The sequence below is a fragment of the Xiphias gladius genome, chromosome 16 (genome assembly GCF_016859285.1).
Source record: "Xiphias gladius isolate SHS-SW01 ecotype Sanya breed wild chromosome 16, ASM1685928v1, whole genome shotgun sequence".
NCBI lineage: Eukaryota > Metazoa > Chordata > Actinopteri > Istiophoriformes > Xiphiidae > Xiphias > Xiphias gladius.
Genome location: NC_053415.1, coordinates 9377499 through 9396273, shown reverse-complemented (window position 1 = coordinate 9396273; position 18775 = coordinate 9377499). Strand labels below are relative to the sequence as shown.

General features: G+C 39.0%; 1 protein-coding gene across 2 annotated transcripts in view; it reads right to left on the bottom strand.

Annotated features, from left to right (window-relative positions):
* The window catches only part of dars1 (aspartyl-tRNA synthetase 1), a 31956-nt gene that overhangs the window by 1943 nt on the left and 11238 nt on the right, over positions 1-18775 (bottom strand). For both annotated transcript variants that reach the window (XM_040148809.1, XM_040148808.1), the window contains 8 exons: positions 13291-13393; positions 12536-12616; positions 9805-9864; positions 7297-7408; positions 5660-5794; positions 2307-2454; positions 844-990; positions 447-489 (listed from right to left, as the gene is read on the bottom strand). In XM_040148809.1, coding sequence (XP_040004743.1) covers positions 447-489; positions 844-990; positions 2307-2454; positions 5660-5794; positions 7297-7408; positions 9805-9864; positions 12536-12616; positions 13291-13393 — 829 coding nt within the window. The remainder of the gene's footprint in view (positions 1-446; positions 490-843; positions 991-2306; positions 2455-5659; positions 5795-7296; positions 7409-9804; positions 9865-12535; positions 12617-13290; positions 13394-18775) is intronic.

Below are 18775 nucleotides of genomic sequence, written 5' to 3'. Positions count from 1 at the left end.
GCAACTTCCACTATACTGCAGGATACGTTAATTGATTATTATGCAGTCACTTATGAAAGTTCTGTAAAAATCTGTCAGCTTTAGCCACCACTGCTCAGTACTGTTTGTTTTTGCCATGTGCAGTGCCGACGAAGGCTAGATGTAAATAATACATCATAAATATCACTTCTAACTCCATCAAGCGGACAATTCACTCTGGTTCATGTGTAATGAACTGATAATTAGTTCACGTCGGTTTTTTGGAGCACTCTGACAAAGTCAGAAAGCTGATATGCATAAGTGCTGATTTTAATGTGTAACCCATCGAATAATGACTTTTTTCTACTAAACCCGTGTGTGGGTTTTTTCTAACCTGTTGCAACAACCTTCTACAGTCCGTATCCAACCAAGCAGTACTGAAATCTTTACACTCTGACATCAAATTAATTAAACACATCGGAACATACCTTTTCCTTGACAAGACGGCCAAGTAGCTTTTCATTGGGCGTACTACAGAGCAACAGAATGAGGCATTAATTTTTATGTTGAGAACTGTATCGTATTGTGTATTGTGTCAGTGTTCACCTGTAACTTGCCTGCCACTGAATATTAAAAAAAATTCAATTCTCTACTAGTGTATTTATACCAACAGCATAACAAACTGTTTCTATGTGTATTCCAACTGTACTATGATTAGTTAAATAGAAAAGCTTTGATCATAAGAATTAGTTATTGTCCTTGGTCCAATGTTTCACTTCCTTTGTTTAAATGCTAAATGCTAAAATTTATTTCTGCTTTTATCAAATGGAATCATCTAAGAAGATGAGGTGGAACTGGGGCACAGGGTGGGAGATGTATCCTAACCTGAGGTCATCCTCGTCACCCATCTCCACCCCAGCCTCGTGCAGCATGGCCACGGCCTCGGTGTACTCCAGCCTCAGAGTGGGCTCCAGGAATTTGAAAGGCTCACTGGGGAACTGCTTGTTCACCATCTGGATCTCAGTCTGGAAGCTAATGCAGACAGGCAGGCACAAACACACACATGCACATTAAAAACTACTAACCAAGATTCAGAACTCCTACCGTACCGACACAGAGGCAAATGTGCCTCTGGCTATTAGCCCAACAAGGGTCAAAGCCCACACTTGTCAGTCACTTTGTAATATAACATTTTAGTAATTTAGGGCCTTACAGTTTTCTACAGTGTTTACATCTCAGACTTTGTCCCTGCTGGCCAATATACATGCTCTCTGACCAGAAAGGGAACAAAGCAGAGCTATTGGAGGTGGTAAAAATATTGAAATGGAAAAGAGACAGTGCAAACAAGTTTTGAAAACAACATGAGACAACTAATGAAACTTGAACAACACGTCATCTGTGGCTGGAACATCCGTGAAATGCAGAAGATAAAAGTCATGAGAAAAAAAGTCAAACATTTAAATTGCCCTGAGAAAGCAGAACAACGGTCATAAGATGAAACTAACCAACAGTGACTTGGGGCAGTGATTCACAGAGACATTTCGTCATTCCATCGTTCAAAGGGGTTTTTCTGAGGTGGTAAAGAAACTGATGTGTATCTGTCTTACCTTTGTAAAAAATCTGATTTTCTTCGTAAATGCTGCAACATTTTGACGTCACCTTGTTCCTTTTTTATTCAATTGGTTTCGGTGCTATGTGAATATGTACAATAGGCCTGTGTGAGGTTTGAGAGTACTATTCTTTCTGTGTGTCATTTATGTCAAATCTGTGCTATTCTTTAGCCGTGCTACTATAACTATGAGAATAAAAAGAAAAAAATTACTGGAATACCCAAGTTTAAAAACTATTGCCATTAAAGGACAGCCAGAAATCCTACCGGTTCCATGTATGAAAAAAGTTTTTCTTTTTGTCCAGTCATCTGCTGTAACAGCTAATTACCCGTGCTGCACTGATTCACACCACTAGGAGGCAATAAAGCCACATTATTACAGTTTCTTGTTGGCAGTTCACTAGACAGTGAATGGAAGTCGCTGACTTTTAACAGAGCAGACAGCAGTGTGTGACAACACTTGAAATAGCTGAAATAGTTATACTAAGACGTAACAAATTTAAGCTTTTTGCCATCCATTTCCCCACCAGGAATTGATCCTGTCAACATTCACTTCTTGTGTTGAGTAGAGAAGCAAAACATGAACCTCTATAACATGTAATTTGCATGAAGTTAGGGTGCAATTGTCACCTGATCTGACAAAAAGTTTGAGCATAACAAATACTTTGAGAATTTGTGAAGTTAAAAAAAAAAGCCATTTTATTAGTTTTGTGCTTTACTATATAAATCCTAATCTTACTTGTCTCTCAGGCCCTTGAAGATCTGAACCATAGTGTCAGTGATGGAGTCAATCACTTCGTGGTAATGGTAGTTGAAGGCCAGTTCAATATCCAGACCAACAAACTCAGTCAAGTGACGGTGGGTGTTGGAGTCCTCTGCCCTGAAAACTGAAATTTGTGCAGATTGAATATCAATGTCCAAAGAAAGGAAATGGAAGTAGAGGAAAAGTAGCAGATTTCAACACATTGTTGAATGAAATGGCCTTTAATTGTATGCTGGGGACGCTGAGCCCTTAAATGAGCCCCCAGCCAGGTCACAAGGCAGGAGTCCATATGAAGGGTCATCGAGTTCAAAATCCGGCCTCTAAATTAAGTCCTTTCCCAAGATATTTCATGAAACAAGGACAATGTGTCCATGTGCGTGCAAATTTGTGCTCACTTAAAAGTATTTTTTCACCAAGAAATGCTTTACTAGTGATGCTGTTATAATGCTAATCTTATTCCAAAGAGTAAGTAACCTTTAGGCACTTTCATTTTATCTTTTATTCAGCTGGATCCTTGATTGTAAAGCTTTTTGTAAATTCTTGGTGATATGATTCTTATAAACTTAATCAGTACTGATTAACCTTTCTGATGGCGATTAAGATATCACTACAGATAACGGTTTGCAGGTACTTGTCTGATGAATTAATGTCATCATGAGCGCTACATATAATTAGCGAGAACCAAGTATAACGGTCATGCATGAAGATGACTGCCCTGCTGATGTTGGAGGGCCTTACCAAAATGAAAGTGAGCTTCTTCTCACTTTTTGTTCTTTTCATTTACAGGTCTACAGACTGTTGGAGGGGTACACATACATTCAAACAGTTGATTAAATGTGTGTCTACATCCACTTATACAATTAGGAACGTAAGTATTTGGACAGCGACAAAATTTTCATAATTATGCTTCTGTACACCACGAACAATATGAAATAAAGCGATCAAGATGTGATTGAAATGTAGTCTTCAAGCTATAACAAAAATATTGCATTAATCGTTTAGGAATTACAGCTGTTTTTATATATAGTCCCTCATTTTCAGAGGCTCCAAAGCCAAGCAAAGAATCCTAAATATGCAGTCCAAAGAGGTATCAATGCAAATGAAAGAGGCCATCATTAGGCTGAAAGAACAAAACAAACCTATCAGACAGTTGGCAGAAACTTTAAGAGTGGCCAAATCGACAATTTGGTACATTCTTCAAAAGAAGGAATGCCCTGGTGAGCTCAGCAACACCAAAAGGCCTGGATGACCACAGAAGACAACTAAGGTGGCTGATTGCAGAATTCTTTCCTTGGTGAAGAAAAAAATCCCTTCACAACATCTAGCCAGGTCAAGAACACTGTCGAGGAAGTAGGTGTATCATTGTCAAAGTCTAAAATCATGAGAGGCCTTCATGAATGTAGATACAGAGGGTTTAACACAAGGTGTAAACCACTGGTAACACTCAAGAACAGAAAGGCCAGATTAGACTTTACCAGAAAACATCTAAAAAAGCCTGCACAGTTCTGGAACAAGATTCTTTGGACAGATGAAACCAAGATTAACTTGTACCTGAATGACAGGAAGAGAAGAGTATGGAGACGGAAAGGAACAACTTATGATCCAAAGCACCACATAATTTGTCAAACATGGGGGAGGCAGTGTTATGGCATGGACATGTATGGCTGTCAATGGAACTGGTGTTTATTGATGATGTGACTGCTGATACAAGTAGCAGGATGAACTCTGAAGTGTATAGGGCTAAAGTATCTGCTCAGATTCTGCCAAATGCTGCAGAACAGCCAGGACAGTGCTTCACAGTAGAGATGGATAATGACCCAAAACATACTATGTAAACAACCCAAGAGGTTCTCAAGGCAAAGAAAATTGAATATTCTTTAATTGCCAAGTCAGTCACCTGACCTCGACCCAACTGAACATGTTTTTCACTTACTGAAGACAAAACTGAGGGAATAAAGACCCACAAACAAGCAGCAACTGAAGGTGGCTGCAGTAAAGGCCTGAGAAAGCATCTCAAGGGAGGAAACTCAGCATTTGGTGATGTCCATGGGTTCCAGACTTCAGGCAGTCATTGACTGCAAAGGACTTTCATCCAAATATTCAAAATAATCCCTATATTTACAAGTATGTTGGTTTGTCCAATTACTTTTGAGCCCCTGAAAATGAGGGAATATGTATAAAAATGGCTGTAATTCCTTAACGGTTAATGTGATATTTTTGTTAAATCCCTTGAGTTAAAGCTGAGAGTCTACACTTTAATCACATCTTCATGGCTTAATTTCAAATCCAGTTTGGTGATGTACACAGGCAAAATTACTAAAACTGTGTCACTGTCCAAATACCTATGCTCCTAACTGCTGAACAGAGTGGAAATCAGGCATGTGCATATGCACACGATTTAGCAATGATTGAGTTTTATAGACAGAGCCATGCATATATATGGCTTTAGAAATGTGGATATGCATATCTGCTTTGATTTGCACACAGTTTTAATAAAGAACCCACACAGTTTTATGTATCTGACTCATACTCATACTCATACTGCATAAATTTACTAAAAAAACCAATAAAGAATAAAACAGTGCCCAACAAACGACCAGCCTTGCGTTTGTGTCTGTCTCGTCCCTAGTGGACCTCTTTAGCTGTTTTTAGATAGTGGTGCCACACATTTAAACACAGAGGTATGTCTGGCCACTGGGTCTTCAATGAGAGTTGATCCAATTCTCCTTATTTGCTGAATCGGTGCGACTGTAACTAAGGCAACAGCAGTTAGAATGTTGTTGCCTTAGAAGCAATGATAACCTTAAGCCCTCTGATTTCTCTGGCGTACAGTCGCTACAGCGAAACAAAGGCCTTGGTCCAGTCAATGGAATACTAAATGTGCATCCTTCTCACAAATGTTTTATTTTGAGTGAGATTTGTGTATCAAATTAAAAATCAGTTGCCAACTAAAAAGGATGGCTATGGGTGGAAACTCGTGTATTTGTGCATATTGTTTTGTCACATACTGTGTTTATTCAATAAAATGGTGGCAGTGTATGCTTACCGAAAGAGCTGGAGATACTCTTAAATCCAGTATAGCATCATAAAATCTTTTACAAGTCCCATTTTGTCACTTACACACTAAGCTCCAAAGAAGCTCTGACCACAGTGAAAGCAATAGAGGAAGGTCTATTAAAGTTTAATAATCTTAACGTATTTGGAGCCATTTTAAAACTGACATCTCAGTTAACAAGGTCTCCAGTTTTTACGTCCCTCTTGCTACTCATTTTGCTGTTTGCCATAAGTGAATGAAAATATGTAAGGGGACAGACGGGAGGCTTTCTTACCTGGTCCTACACAGAAGACCTTGTCGAAGTCAGCACAGATGCACATCTGCTTGTAGAGCTGGGGAGACTGGGCCAGGTAGGCGCTGGTTTTGAAGTAAGACACCGTGAAGACATTTGCTCCACCTTCACTGGCAGCTAGAGGTGGACAAAGGATACTTTTAGATGTGAAGTGAGATTTTTACTACCCCCAGCATAAAATGACCATTAACTGCTGGAGCTGATAGAGTTTTTGACAAATACACCTGACTCAGTGACTGCTCTGAAGGAAACTGAGATTTCTCACTCCACAAACTCAAACCACCCCACAAATGGTGATATATATCAGCTGTTCACTGAAAGTTTCATTTTACACTAATTTCTGTCTTTTTCGAGAATGAAGATATTTCAATGACAGCTTTGGGCCAACAGAAACTATGACGCAGACCTTTTGATGATGACAAAAGTCATTAAAAAGTATTAATTTTTAACGCTAATCTAACACAATAAAAAATTGCATAACATATTGTGGTTCCCTTTTTGACAGACATTGGAGGGCATTATCTGATATTCTCATGCCTTCAGAAATAGGGTGGGGATTCACATGGTACAAACTGTTCACTCTGTGTACTGGGTGTAGGCAGGAAGATGTGGTTTTTGCAGAAAGTGCACAGACTTGGATTTACAGGTGCCGCCAAAATAAAATAGCGCCAGTTTTGAATTTAAACGTGCCGGGCTTGACTAATATGATTGGCTCTTTAAGAAAAGAGGAAGTGAGAGTTCCAAAGGTTTCGCCACAGTTTATTTCAACTAGGAGAGGCATGTGGGAGGCTGACGACTGAGTATTAGTGTACAAGACTGTTTTAGTTTGCTTCAAGAAGAACAGAGAATTTTTATTAATCTATTATTATCATTATTACATTTAAATTGATGGTTTTAGATCAAATTCTGTTGTCATTTAATTACGTACAGCTGTCAATGTCAATGATATACACCTCTTTAAGGTTTCTCTCTTGACTTCAAACAAGAAATCCATTTCAGCTGCAGAATAGATAACTGGTGCAGGTGGAATACCAAGTCTCCTCTTGCACCTGATGTTGAGAAAAAGATTCAAGGATAAGAAAGACACTATGCAGGTAAAAGATCAAATAACTATCTGCTGAAAGTTGGGGAGAAGATTTTTGTTTTCCGAGTCTTCCCTTCCTTCAGTGACATGGGATGAGGCCTTTTGGGAGAAATCTCAAGGAAGACCTCCCCTGTCAAATTAGAAGGACATTGTGTGGAAATGTGAGAGTTGGTCGATGTATCAAAATTCCCAGTGAGCTGGACTACAATCCTGGCTGGTCTGAAACAATAAATCTCTGTCTAATACCTTCTTGTCTGTCATTTTTCTAGGGAAATTCTGTTAGTCACTGGAACCATTTTGTGAGCTTCAACTGAACTTCAAGTTTGGTTACTGATTTGAATTGCAGTCTAGAACAACAATTGACAACTTTAACAGGAAGTTATAACTGTCACACGATGACTCACTGGACACCTGTGGGTGGTGATATGAAAACAAGTGTGCCTCTACTGACGCAACTAATTTAAAATGAATCAGTGAATGCTAATTTCAATTTTCCCATGAGGCAGGATCAATGTGACAGAGATTGTGTTTGTACCTGATATGATTTTAGGGGTCTGGATCTCCACAAAGCCTTTTTTGGTGAGGGTATCTCTGAAGAGCTGGCACACTCCTGACTGCAGACGAAAGATGGCCTGGCTGGTGGTCGTCTAGAGGAGGATCGATAAATAAACACACAGCCATACACACAGAGGCATTTTCACACTTAGCATTGATTCATTTGATTTATCACACAATAAGACTGCAAGACTGTGACTGCCTATATCTGCAACTCCTCTCAACTTGAGGGGTGAAACATTTATTTGCTGGCAAGGGCAAATCATTAATTGAAACACAACAAGAGCCCCAGGAACTTTAAACCTATAGAAATATAAGTTAGAAATATAGATATAAATGTAAATTCTGAAATCAAGTCGGGGAGTAGAACTGTTCTAAGTAAACCAGGGAATTACTCTAAAAAATCCCCCAAAGCTTCAACAGTTAGATGACAGATAATGTGAAAACATAAGTGATCACTCTCTAAAATCCACGGACTCATCTCAAATAATCACAAGAGTTCTACTTTCAACTCCAGTTATTATACATCTTCATGAAGACAGACCCTGGTCCTTTCAATACAGGACACTCAGGTGTGTGTTAATTAAAAGGTTTTATTTCTCCCTCTTTCCCCATCTCAAATGCCTGTCCAGTCCTGAATAGGCCTTGTCTGACAAACAGTTCGCAGAATGGAAAGGTAATAATGTGTAAATACTGTCACGCTAAATTGGGCTGTGCCCTGTGGTAAACCTGGGAAAACTGACCTCAAACATTCAAAAATTAGAAAGCACTTCCTGTTTACAGCAAGTCTGCAGTGAGTAGGTACAAATGGGGTGGGGGGTGGGTAGCGGTTAGTACCTCCTGAAACTGACAGTTTTTCTGATGCCCTTACACTGAATATATCGACCTGAACCTCAGGTACGTCTTAGTGGTAAACACTGCTGGTTTGAAACCAAACTGTAGTGACGATCTACCATAGACAGGTTTCAAAGCACAAGATGAAAAGTTTTCATATTTGCTTGGGTTTGATCCTGGGCTCACCCTTATTTTTCTTTTTAGTTATTCCAACAGTACACTTGGCCAAGGACAGATCCTCTGCTTCTCTGCATTTGTTTAATCTACTATAAGCAAGTAATACATGGGTACATTCAGGTAAAATAGCAGCGTTATGGGGAAACTTTACATAAGTGTCCAAATTCTCCTTGTGACAAGAATAAGTCAAGCACAACAAATTGAACTAGAGCTGAAACAATTTAATGAATTAAGTATTAAGTGGCAACTATTTTTAATAATGAATGAGCTGTTTAAGTCGTGCTTACTTACTCACTTTGACAAAATTCCAAATGAAGTAACTAATCAAAAAAATAAACAGCAGATTAATCAATCTAAAATTGTTACTGATTGTTACTTGCAGCCCTAAAATGAGCATATGGTAAACTAAAGCGTAGACTGATTCTCATATACAATTGCAGTATTTCTTGCATGTCTGTAAGTCTGAGGTGACGGCAGCATTACGGTTAGGGGGTTTGTTTGGAGTCTATTCAACGGTAACTAACCAGGCAGGATCACTGTCCAAAGACTGTCTAACTGCGAGTCCAGCTGCACACTTATGCAAACTAAATTAAAATGAACATAAGTAAAATTTTCCTCTGATTTATTGTGAATCCCCGTGTCTTTAAGGATGGTCAAGTTACAAGGGAAGTTCCATAGGAACTAAGTTATTATTGGTCTAGTTTTATGATTCCCTTTAGGAGTGTCTCTTTGCCGGTGTGGGAACCACTTTATAGCTTCACTGGGTTCTAAAGTTTAAAACTGATGACAGACCCGAGTCCATGAGCTCAAAGTGCAAAGTGTTAGAGAAACAGGTGTTGTTTCGAGGCCTGTGAACTACACAGATCTGCACTGTAGTGTCTTCCTGCCTTTCACATCACAGATCAAAACAATGACACACTGCGGCTTAGTGTCTTCTGCTGCTAACATAGGTGTAGCATGTCTCCCACACCACACAACACTGACAGCATCAGCCCATTAAATCACAGACTACCTTTTTTCACCTAAGAGGTGCAGTGGTTTGCTTTGCATTCAAAACACATACAGTAGGTTATATGGTTGTCTGCTTTCCTTTCTTCACGTACATTAGTCGTCTAATTGTTGTTTTTACTGTAAATCAATTCTAACTGCATTGCATAAAAGGTGCAATATACGTTTCCTATATTACTAGATAAAATGTGCGAGATTAATTTTATTGTTACTATGGCATTTCTAAAATGAAAGAGATTAATAAAATTAATTTTTAACTTGTATTTTAACAGAAATAGTGAATATATTGCCCTGGAAAGGCTAACTTAGACAGGTGTGGCCCTTTGCATCTCACCAGACAACTTCACAAGCCTCTAATGTGTACAGTCAATTTGGGAGATTAGATATATCCAGACAAATACTCTGCAGGCTTTGTCATGTATTCAGGGTTTTTTCCACTTTTCTTTCCACAGCTCTGGTAGCAGCTTACCCTGAGATCAATCACCCTGTTGTCCAGCTTGGTGTCTTGGTTGACTGTGGCTCTGCCTTCCTGAGGGCAAACAAAAACATTATCACATCCCCAAAAACCCTCCAACTATGAAATATTCAGCAGTGCACCTTTTGAGTGCTGTTCACAGAAGCATTGTGGCCAGTGATGTGTAAATGATAAGAGGCTTTTTGAACCTCACAATGAAGAAAATATAGGTAAACATGCAATACTAGTCATTTTTAGCATAAAAATCCTAGTTCAAATATCAGCTAAAGACAAAACTATCAGCCTGCAAACACTTATTGGTTCACGTGTTATTTTTTCTTAATCAAACTAAAAACACTGAGCGCTGTACAACTACCATGCTCACACAGCTCAAACACCTGCAAGTAAAAAAAAAAAAAACAGTTACTTTGTTACATGCAGCAAATACTACAGGCTCGACTACAACAAAAGACTTCTGTAATGTGTGACAACAAGGCAATAATAGAGAAAAGAAAAAAAAACAACAAATGAAAAAGTAAATATTTCGTCACAGGATGAACCACTGTTTCCAGGGTCATGGATGTCATGCTTCCTCATAGGACCCACTGGGGTTTGAGCTAAAAGCCTGTGTAGCCATATCCTGCTCTAAACAGCCCCACGCAGAGTGACAAACGGGCAGACAGTCAGAAAGACATGGCTGTTAAGGTCTGTGTCTCTCGGGAAGACAGGTGCTGCTACAAGTGTGTGACTGACACGTTGAATCCCTGCAGAAAACACCTGGGATGCTGATACAGCTGAAGAGATCGACTTACTGGATAAACAGACGGGCTCTTAGCTGTCTCTTCCATGGTCACCAATATATTGATTTGCTCATTATATTATATGTAAAATGACATGATAATGAAACATTGGATATTCTACAGCTACAGAAAAACAATGTCTGTTGGTGTGTGGCATTTATTGCATCCTTTAACATTATGCAGATTCAACTATGCTGAGTTTTGTCTATCATTACAAAATTTTGCATCAAATAGCTGTGGTTTAAGAAAGCTGGTAATCACTACAAAACTTTTCTGAATTGAATAAATGGTCATTGGAGCTCTTTTACCAAAAAGAAAAACAGAGTTTACTATACATTTCACAAATGAACATGACAGACAACAGCAGCAACACTTTCAATGCCTTTCTGATCATGATTTAGAGGTATGGCAAAATTTCAGAACCCTTCCCAAATAAAAGTTTGGACAACTTGCTGAAATTTCTACACTATGTATTTTTGCAGGTAAGTGTTGAAGGAACAGAATTAAATAAACTATCCAAGTAAATAAACTATCCACCTCCCTGCAGAGGTAACACAGCATTTCTACCAGCGCTGAAGTGGCAACCCGAGAGGCTACAGCTACTTATGCTAGCCTGTTAAGCGTGAATGTTGCTAACCTATTTGAGAAGATACAAAATCTACTGCACTGGCTATTTGTGTTGCTTGCTGATTATTTAATGGTTATACAGTTTTGGTGAAAATATACTCTGTATCTTTTATGCAAAACAGCTATGGCAGTGAAATTTAAAAAACTGAACTGAAAAAAAAAGGCAACAATCTTTCTTTAACTGAATTGGTAACCAATCAATTTTGTATCCAAGTGACCTGTTGTTAAAGCTAGTGACTGACACCCCAAGACAGCAGCCTCAAAGTAAATAATCACTAATAACCTCCTAAACTGTAGGTGGGAAAATAATGGCTTCTTAAATTCATCATGATTCTCTCAAATGAGTCAGCATCGATGCACAAATCTCCTTAATTAAAATTCAGAGGGCTCCTTAAGCCCTGGCTGCCAGTTTATATAAACACTGTGTGATGAAATCAGATTTTGCATAAGGTGGGGTGAGTCAAACGAGGTGATTTTACTCACTAAATGTGATGTTAATCAGTGCGAGCCATCGCACTCTTAATCTTGTTTAATTTAACCAGGTTTAATTACCCAACCCTTGACTCTGCCAAAAAGACAGATCTCTATACTCCCTACTGACAGCATCTTTACTCTGTAAAGCGAAAAAGTTAATTCACTGCATACATATGCTACAATTTTGCTTTTGATATAAAGTATTTAGATAAGTTGGGACGTAGTGGTTAATTATGCTGTTGTCAATGTATATTCAGACCAAACATATCCATGCACTTCATGAGTCTGAGACAGTGAACTCTCAGTCAGTCTCTCTCTCTCACACTGAGAAGTTGATGTCAGAATTTTTTTAATTAAGGCTGAGTTTGGAGCAGAGTCTACAGCGGTTCCTTCTCCTGACTGAGACCAACCTGTCTTATTGGCATTACAGGCTGATTCCTTTCACCTGACACTAAAAAGTTTCCTCTTAAGAATGTACAACAAATGGAGGTTCACAGAATTTGATTCCGAGTCTCCTAAATTGTTGGTGTTTGGATGTTCTCTTTTTCTGCCAAAACACAAAACAAACAGAGAACATGAGGCGATATTTTTCATGAAAAGAGGGTCTTAATCACCTGACTAATTCCACTAAACTGTCCTATTGTGAACGGCAGTGCATAGCTTCATTGAAAAGAATAAATAAGATAAACCAGTCAGCAAATACTAATTGCCTACTAATATGCCTTCACATTAGTAAGCACAACAGGGGAAAAAAAAAAAATGGCACTGGGATGTCTAAACCAGTTAGGATCTTCGGTGATGTATGCTTTTCATGCCCCCTCATCCACCCCTACATTCACCCTCACCTCTTCCCCCTCTCCATCGGGCCTGACAGCATCCTCCAAAAGCAGGGGGAGACGAGGCTCTGCCTGGCTGATGACAAAAATCTATGAGGAAGAAACAAACAAAGACCGATAAAATTCAGAGGGTGACAAACCACCAATGTTTCCATTAGAGGTTTCTGATCATGGAAAGTACCGGGACTCCACACACAGACGAAAACATGTCGAAGGGAAATATAGTAACTGCATCACCCCTTAACGCATCGTCTGTGTGTGAGTAACTGCCTATGTGTTAAAACGAGCGGGTTTCTGTGCTGCTAACAATCATGTGCTGGTGGATCATGTACGTCTTGTATCAGTTATGTTGTTGAGATTTTTTCTTTTTTTGGAGACTGTGGGACCGTTTTTCACTACAGTAAGAGTAACTAACATAGCGTACTAATTACAAAATAAACACACATGTAATGTTACACTCAGTGCAGTGATCATTAGTTACTCCATAACTAATGATCATAAACTGCACTGAGTGAAGAATTGAAATGAAGAGTTAAATGCTGGGTGCATTTATGTGTGCTGGTGTTTACATAACACCTGTGTAGTTCCTGTGCGAACAGATGTGTACTTACCTGCTTGAACGATATAAAGTATGCTTGCAGGCAAAATGTAGAATTTTGTGTGTTTTTATTTTGACGAAGAGGAGAACTGCGGTGCATAAAAAGAGACTGTATCATCTGCTCTGTGTTCACATGCATTGATGACTGTATTGGAACTATGCCCACCCTCTCAATGTGGAGCTCCACATCCTGCTGGGAACAGCTCTCGATCCTCTGCTCCACTGTCCTAACCGACGCCTCCACATCTACAATGCTTTCCTTGGTGATGCTGGTGGAGAAAGTCGGGAGGGTGGAAGGTAAACAACATATAGCACTTAGAAGACAAACTCATTTGTGTTGGAAGCTAACAGTGTGAGAACAGTATCTCCATTAACATCCATTCTCATTTTTCTCTACATTATGAGTTTATTATGAGTTGAGGGGTGTTTTTTTGTTTCAAATCACCACACATCCTAAAAATACAACTGCTACACTGACGTTTGCAAACTCAGGGAAAGAGGGCCAATTGAGATACCACAAGAGCTCATGGCTTTCATGAGAAAACCACTATCCCCCCTTTCCCTGCTCAACACAATTCTCTGTTTTCACACATCATACTGTAGACAAATTTGACTGTTATGGAATGGCTCATCTTGCCGGGGGAAAAAAGTACACCATTTCACCACAATTTTACTCACTTCAAAATAAAAAAAATTCCTGTGACCACATTATTTTTCAGTGGAACCCATTTCTCTGCATCTGGTGCAGAGATTGTCCTGGTGGTATCACACTGATTTTGAGGAGAATAAAGGACCTACTTGACCCAAGTGTCAAATGGGATGTGCACTTTTAAACCAGCACCAGTTCATTTCAAGGCAGATAACAGGATACATTATAGTAAAATGCATAATGACACAGTTCAAGCACAGTATTTTTTCTTTAAAAAAAAAAAAAACAATTTTCAATAACTTTCAAAATTTCCCTTAGTAGCTGGTTATAAGCCACAGAGGACAGGTAGTAAATAAATAGAAGCATTTGAGTAAGGGAGGGGTTGTCGAGTTTTCAGACACCTGATTAGCAGCCTGTTGCAAAAGGGTTGCAGTTTACGTCAGAGTGTGGGCTCGTGGGAAGTACCCAGCTCTACTACAAACAGTTTTGAGAGCAAGGGTATAAATTCCCGTATCAAGTGAAAGTAAACTACTTTATGTAAAGGGATACCTTTTTGTATTTTGGTAATATGGGTTTGAAAAACAAGGCACCATCTTCCCACACAGGCTCCTCAGTGACACTCAGAGTATCACATTAGATGCTAGGAACAACACTGATCATCAAGCAGTGCAAGGCCAGATGGGGAAACCCCCTGAAATCCTTCATTCCTCCTCATTAAAAAGCGGTAATGAGGGACTGAACACTGGGGGACTGCTGTCCCTTCAGCCCCACAACAGCTGTCCCCATAGTCCTTCTCCTCTAGTAAGAGATCAGTTAGATAAATAAATCCCCACATTAATAACCCCTGCAGGGCCCAGAGGCTTGTGGCAACACATTCAATACACACTGAGGAAAACAAACTGATAAACCCAGAACTGAGATTTGACAATAACACGTGGAAATGAGAAATACAACTCAGCGAGAAAAAGAGAGAAAGACCACTTTCACAATGAATCTGTGTTTTTAATTTGGGTACAATACTGCCTGGATTTGGAACAAAAAGGCAAAAAGACGTTAATAAAGTAATGATAGGATTATTGGAGATACTACTGTAACTCTGGTTAATATACATTAGTTAGAATTACTATAGTTTGGGTTAGGATTATTATAATAAACCTGCACTTACTTTAAATGTATTAAATATGTGATGATGTTTATATGTTACAGAGACACCTGACTCAAATTTCTAACTATTTTCAACATTATAACATTATTACTCTGGTCAACAAAAACACATATAGTCATATCTTTTCAACCTTTTGGCCGCTGATGTATCACAATGTGACATAAGAGGAAAGCAGAGATGACTGGACAAGATTTTCAAGTTTTGTATTCAGTGGGAGGCCTGTTGCTCTCAATGAGGGTCTCACACACACCACAGGACACACTATGATGATTTCAAACATGTCTCATCCAAATCAGCAATTCTTAAAAAAGCCCTGACTGAATAAGGCAAAATTAAATAGAATCTATAAACTTCACAGTACACCACAATCACACATGATTATACTTATTCAAGTTTCAGAGGCCAAATCAGCCACAGTTCTCTTCTGCTTTACCCTCAGCAAGCCTAAGGTACTTGCGTCGAGTAAGGGTTGCAGAGTCTGAAGATCACTTAATTAAATTGTGTGAATGAGAAGAGGATCTCTTGGACATACGGGCAATATGTGAAAGGAAATTTCTCCAGCAATGTCTTCACTGCCTTTGACATGTTTATGAGAGGATTTACTTGTAATCCAGTGTTTTACTCAGCTTGTCAATCATCACACCAAAGTGTGTGAGACTAGACTGGGGCCAGAAAGCCACAGGAACTAATAGTGCCACCTGCTCTTAAATATTTAAATGTAGGAAACACCTAACATTTTGATCCCAACAGCAACCTCCAGAACCTCTCTTGGTAAATCGTTATGCGGCAGCGTGACTATGCTATTTTTGACTTTTGATGCAAGACCATGTTGTCGTGGAAACCATGTCATCACTCTCACTTGCTCTGTTGTCAGGTGACAACATATGGCACAACAATCTAACTGTCCAACCACTATATTGCAGAACCAGATTGGGGAACTACTACACATAAAAGGAATCATCTGACAGTTACAAAAACAAATTGAAAAATAAGTGTGACTTTTCTACAATATTAAACAGCATATATTTTGAAATCACCGGTCCTTTCTTGCCTGTGATCAGTGCCATTTCTGAAGCTACAAAGCGCTGCAGGAACAGCAAATGAAGCTTAATCTCCGTGACAACTGGGAGCTGGTCAGCTGAGTGACTGAGAGGAACTATGGCATGGTCAGGGGATTTTGACACTAACAAAGTGGGGTCAGTGTGATCAGGCAGCAGAGGTCAAGATTCGGGTCTGAGCAGCAGTGACCCTGCCCTCATTAGAAAAACGTACTTGTGTTTGAGCTAAGTTTCCTGCAAACCTCTAAATACTGCAACAACCCGCCAATAGGCTCCTAATTTACTTATCTCATTTATGAAACACGAGTATAATGAATGTAGGTAAAATGGTAATTTATGCACATTTGGATGTTCATCAAACATTTAGTAGCTACGAATTGTTTACATGTGACTGAGGCAGGTATGTACACAGACTCCATCATTCATTATTTACGTCCTTTATTAAGTCTGTACTGTCTGTACTGAATGGATGCCTATATTTACTCAAAGTATTACATGAATTAAAGGAATATTTATTTAGCTTTTTTTCAGATTCTATCCAATATAATAATAGTTTTTAAATTCTGTAAAGCAGACTTTTCTGCAGCGCAGTTCTAAATGATCCGAGGGAGTGAGAAACCAGTAAGAGACACTGGTCCTCTGGTCAACCAACAGAGGTCTCAGCGCTGGGTATAAGGTCATTATCTGGAGCAATGATGGAGCCTGATACATTTAGGTCCATAAGTGTGTGGACCATGACGCAATTTTCTTAATTTTGCCTGTGTACACCACCACAATGGATTTGAAAAGAAGCCATGAAGATGTGATTACAGTGTAGACTTTCGGCTTTAATTCCAGGGGTTTAGCAAAAATATCACATTAACCGTTTAGGAATTACAGCCTTTTTTTTCCCCCACAGTCCCTTTCAGATTCTCAAACGTAACTGGACAAACCGATATAATAATAAATATAAGGGTTATTTTTAATACTATGTTGAAAGTCCTTTGCAGTCAATGGCTGCCTGAAGTCTGGAACCCATGGACATCACCAAATGCTGAGTTTCCTCCCTTGAGATGCTTTCTCAGGCCTTTAGTGCAGCCACCTTCAGTTGCTGCTTGTTTGTGGGTCTTTATTCCCTCAGTTTTGTCTTCAGTAAGTGAAAAGCATCCTCAAATGGATTGAGATCAGGTGATTAAAGAACATTCAATTTTCTTTGCCTTGAGAACCTCTTGGGTTGTTTACATAGTATGTTTTGGGTCATTATCAATCTCTACTGTGAAGCACTGTCCTGGCTGTTTTGCAGCATTTGGCAGAATCTGAGCAGATAGTTTAGCCCTATACACTTCAGAGTTCATCCTGCTACTTGTATCACTAGTCACATCATCTAGTCTTCCCATCATTCACGTACAAGTTAATCTTGGTTTCATCTGTCCAAAGAATCTTGTTCCAGAACTGTGCAGGCTTTTTTAGACGTTTTCTGGAAAGGTCTAATCTGGCCTTTCTGTTCTTGAGTGTTACCAGTAGTTTGCACCTTGTGGTAAACCCTCTGTATCTACATTCATGAAGGCCTCTCATGATTGTAGACTTTGATAATAATACGCATACCTCCTCGAGAGTGTTCTTGACATGGCTAGATGTTGTCTTCTGTGGTCTTCCAGGCCTTTTGGTGTTGCTGAGCTCACCAGTGCATTTCTTGCACTGGTGAATGTACCAAATTATTGATTTGGCCACTCAAAGTTTCTGCCATCTGTCTAATAGGTTTGTTTTGTTTTTTCAGCCTAATGTTGGTCTCCTTTGTATTCACTGACATCGCTTAGGTCTGCATATTGAGAGTTCCCATGAACAGCTACCAAATGCAAACTCAACACTTAGAACCAACCCCAGACCTTTTATCTGCTTAGTTTATCATGAAATAACGAGTGAACAGGTCACACTTGGCCATGAAAATGATTGTCAGTTAATTGTCGATTACTTAGCCTACCAAAGTGAGGGACTATGTATAAAACCGGCTGTGATTCCTAAATGGTAAATGCTGTATTTTTGTTAAACCCCTTGAACTAAAGCTGAAAATCTACAATTCAATCACATCTTGATGGCTTTGTTTAAAATTCATCATGGTGGTGTACAGAGGCTAAATTATGAAAATTGTGTCACTTTCCTAATACTTATGAACCTAACTGTACATCCCTATTGATGTTTGAAACTGCTTTCTTTGTCAGTGATGTGCTCTTTAGCAAATAGTTTTGATTTAAATTATTTCGTACAACATCTGTAAGTTTCTCTGGAAAGCTGAAACACTAGTCACTTTTTCTGACTTCACTCTTGATGGCAGCTTTTTGTGAGGCTGTAAGTCTATAATAGCTGCTACTTAATACTGGGCTTCTTTTAAAAAGCATGAAGTAAAACTAACGTCTGCATTGCTTTAGTTCTTTACTATCCATGTCATAACTGCCATTTTGGTCTGGCAGATTACAGTTGCGGGTGTTGCCCTTTGCCTAATTTAGCAATATCTGAGGAGGTGCCAGTTTAGTAATTCATGATAAGCTTCCCCATTTAAAAATATACTGAATTCATCCAACAGTGGGCTTACTGGAAAACAGTAATTTACTAAAACACTGTATGTTTAAGTAAATTACCTAAATTACATTGTGAATGTTTTTATGTGGATTTAGAGTCCAAATAGGGAATTATTACACCGATGACCCCCCTTGTGAATGTGAGCCTAAAGCAGCATTATTATCAGCCTTAAACCCCTTTAGTCATTTTAATAAAGTGCATATCCGCCAATAGTTTGTTCATT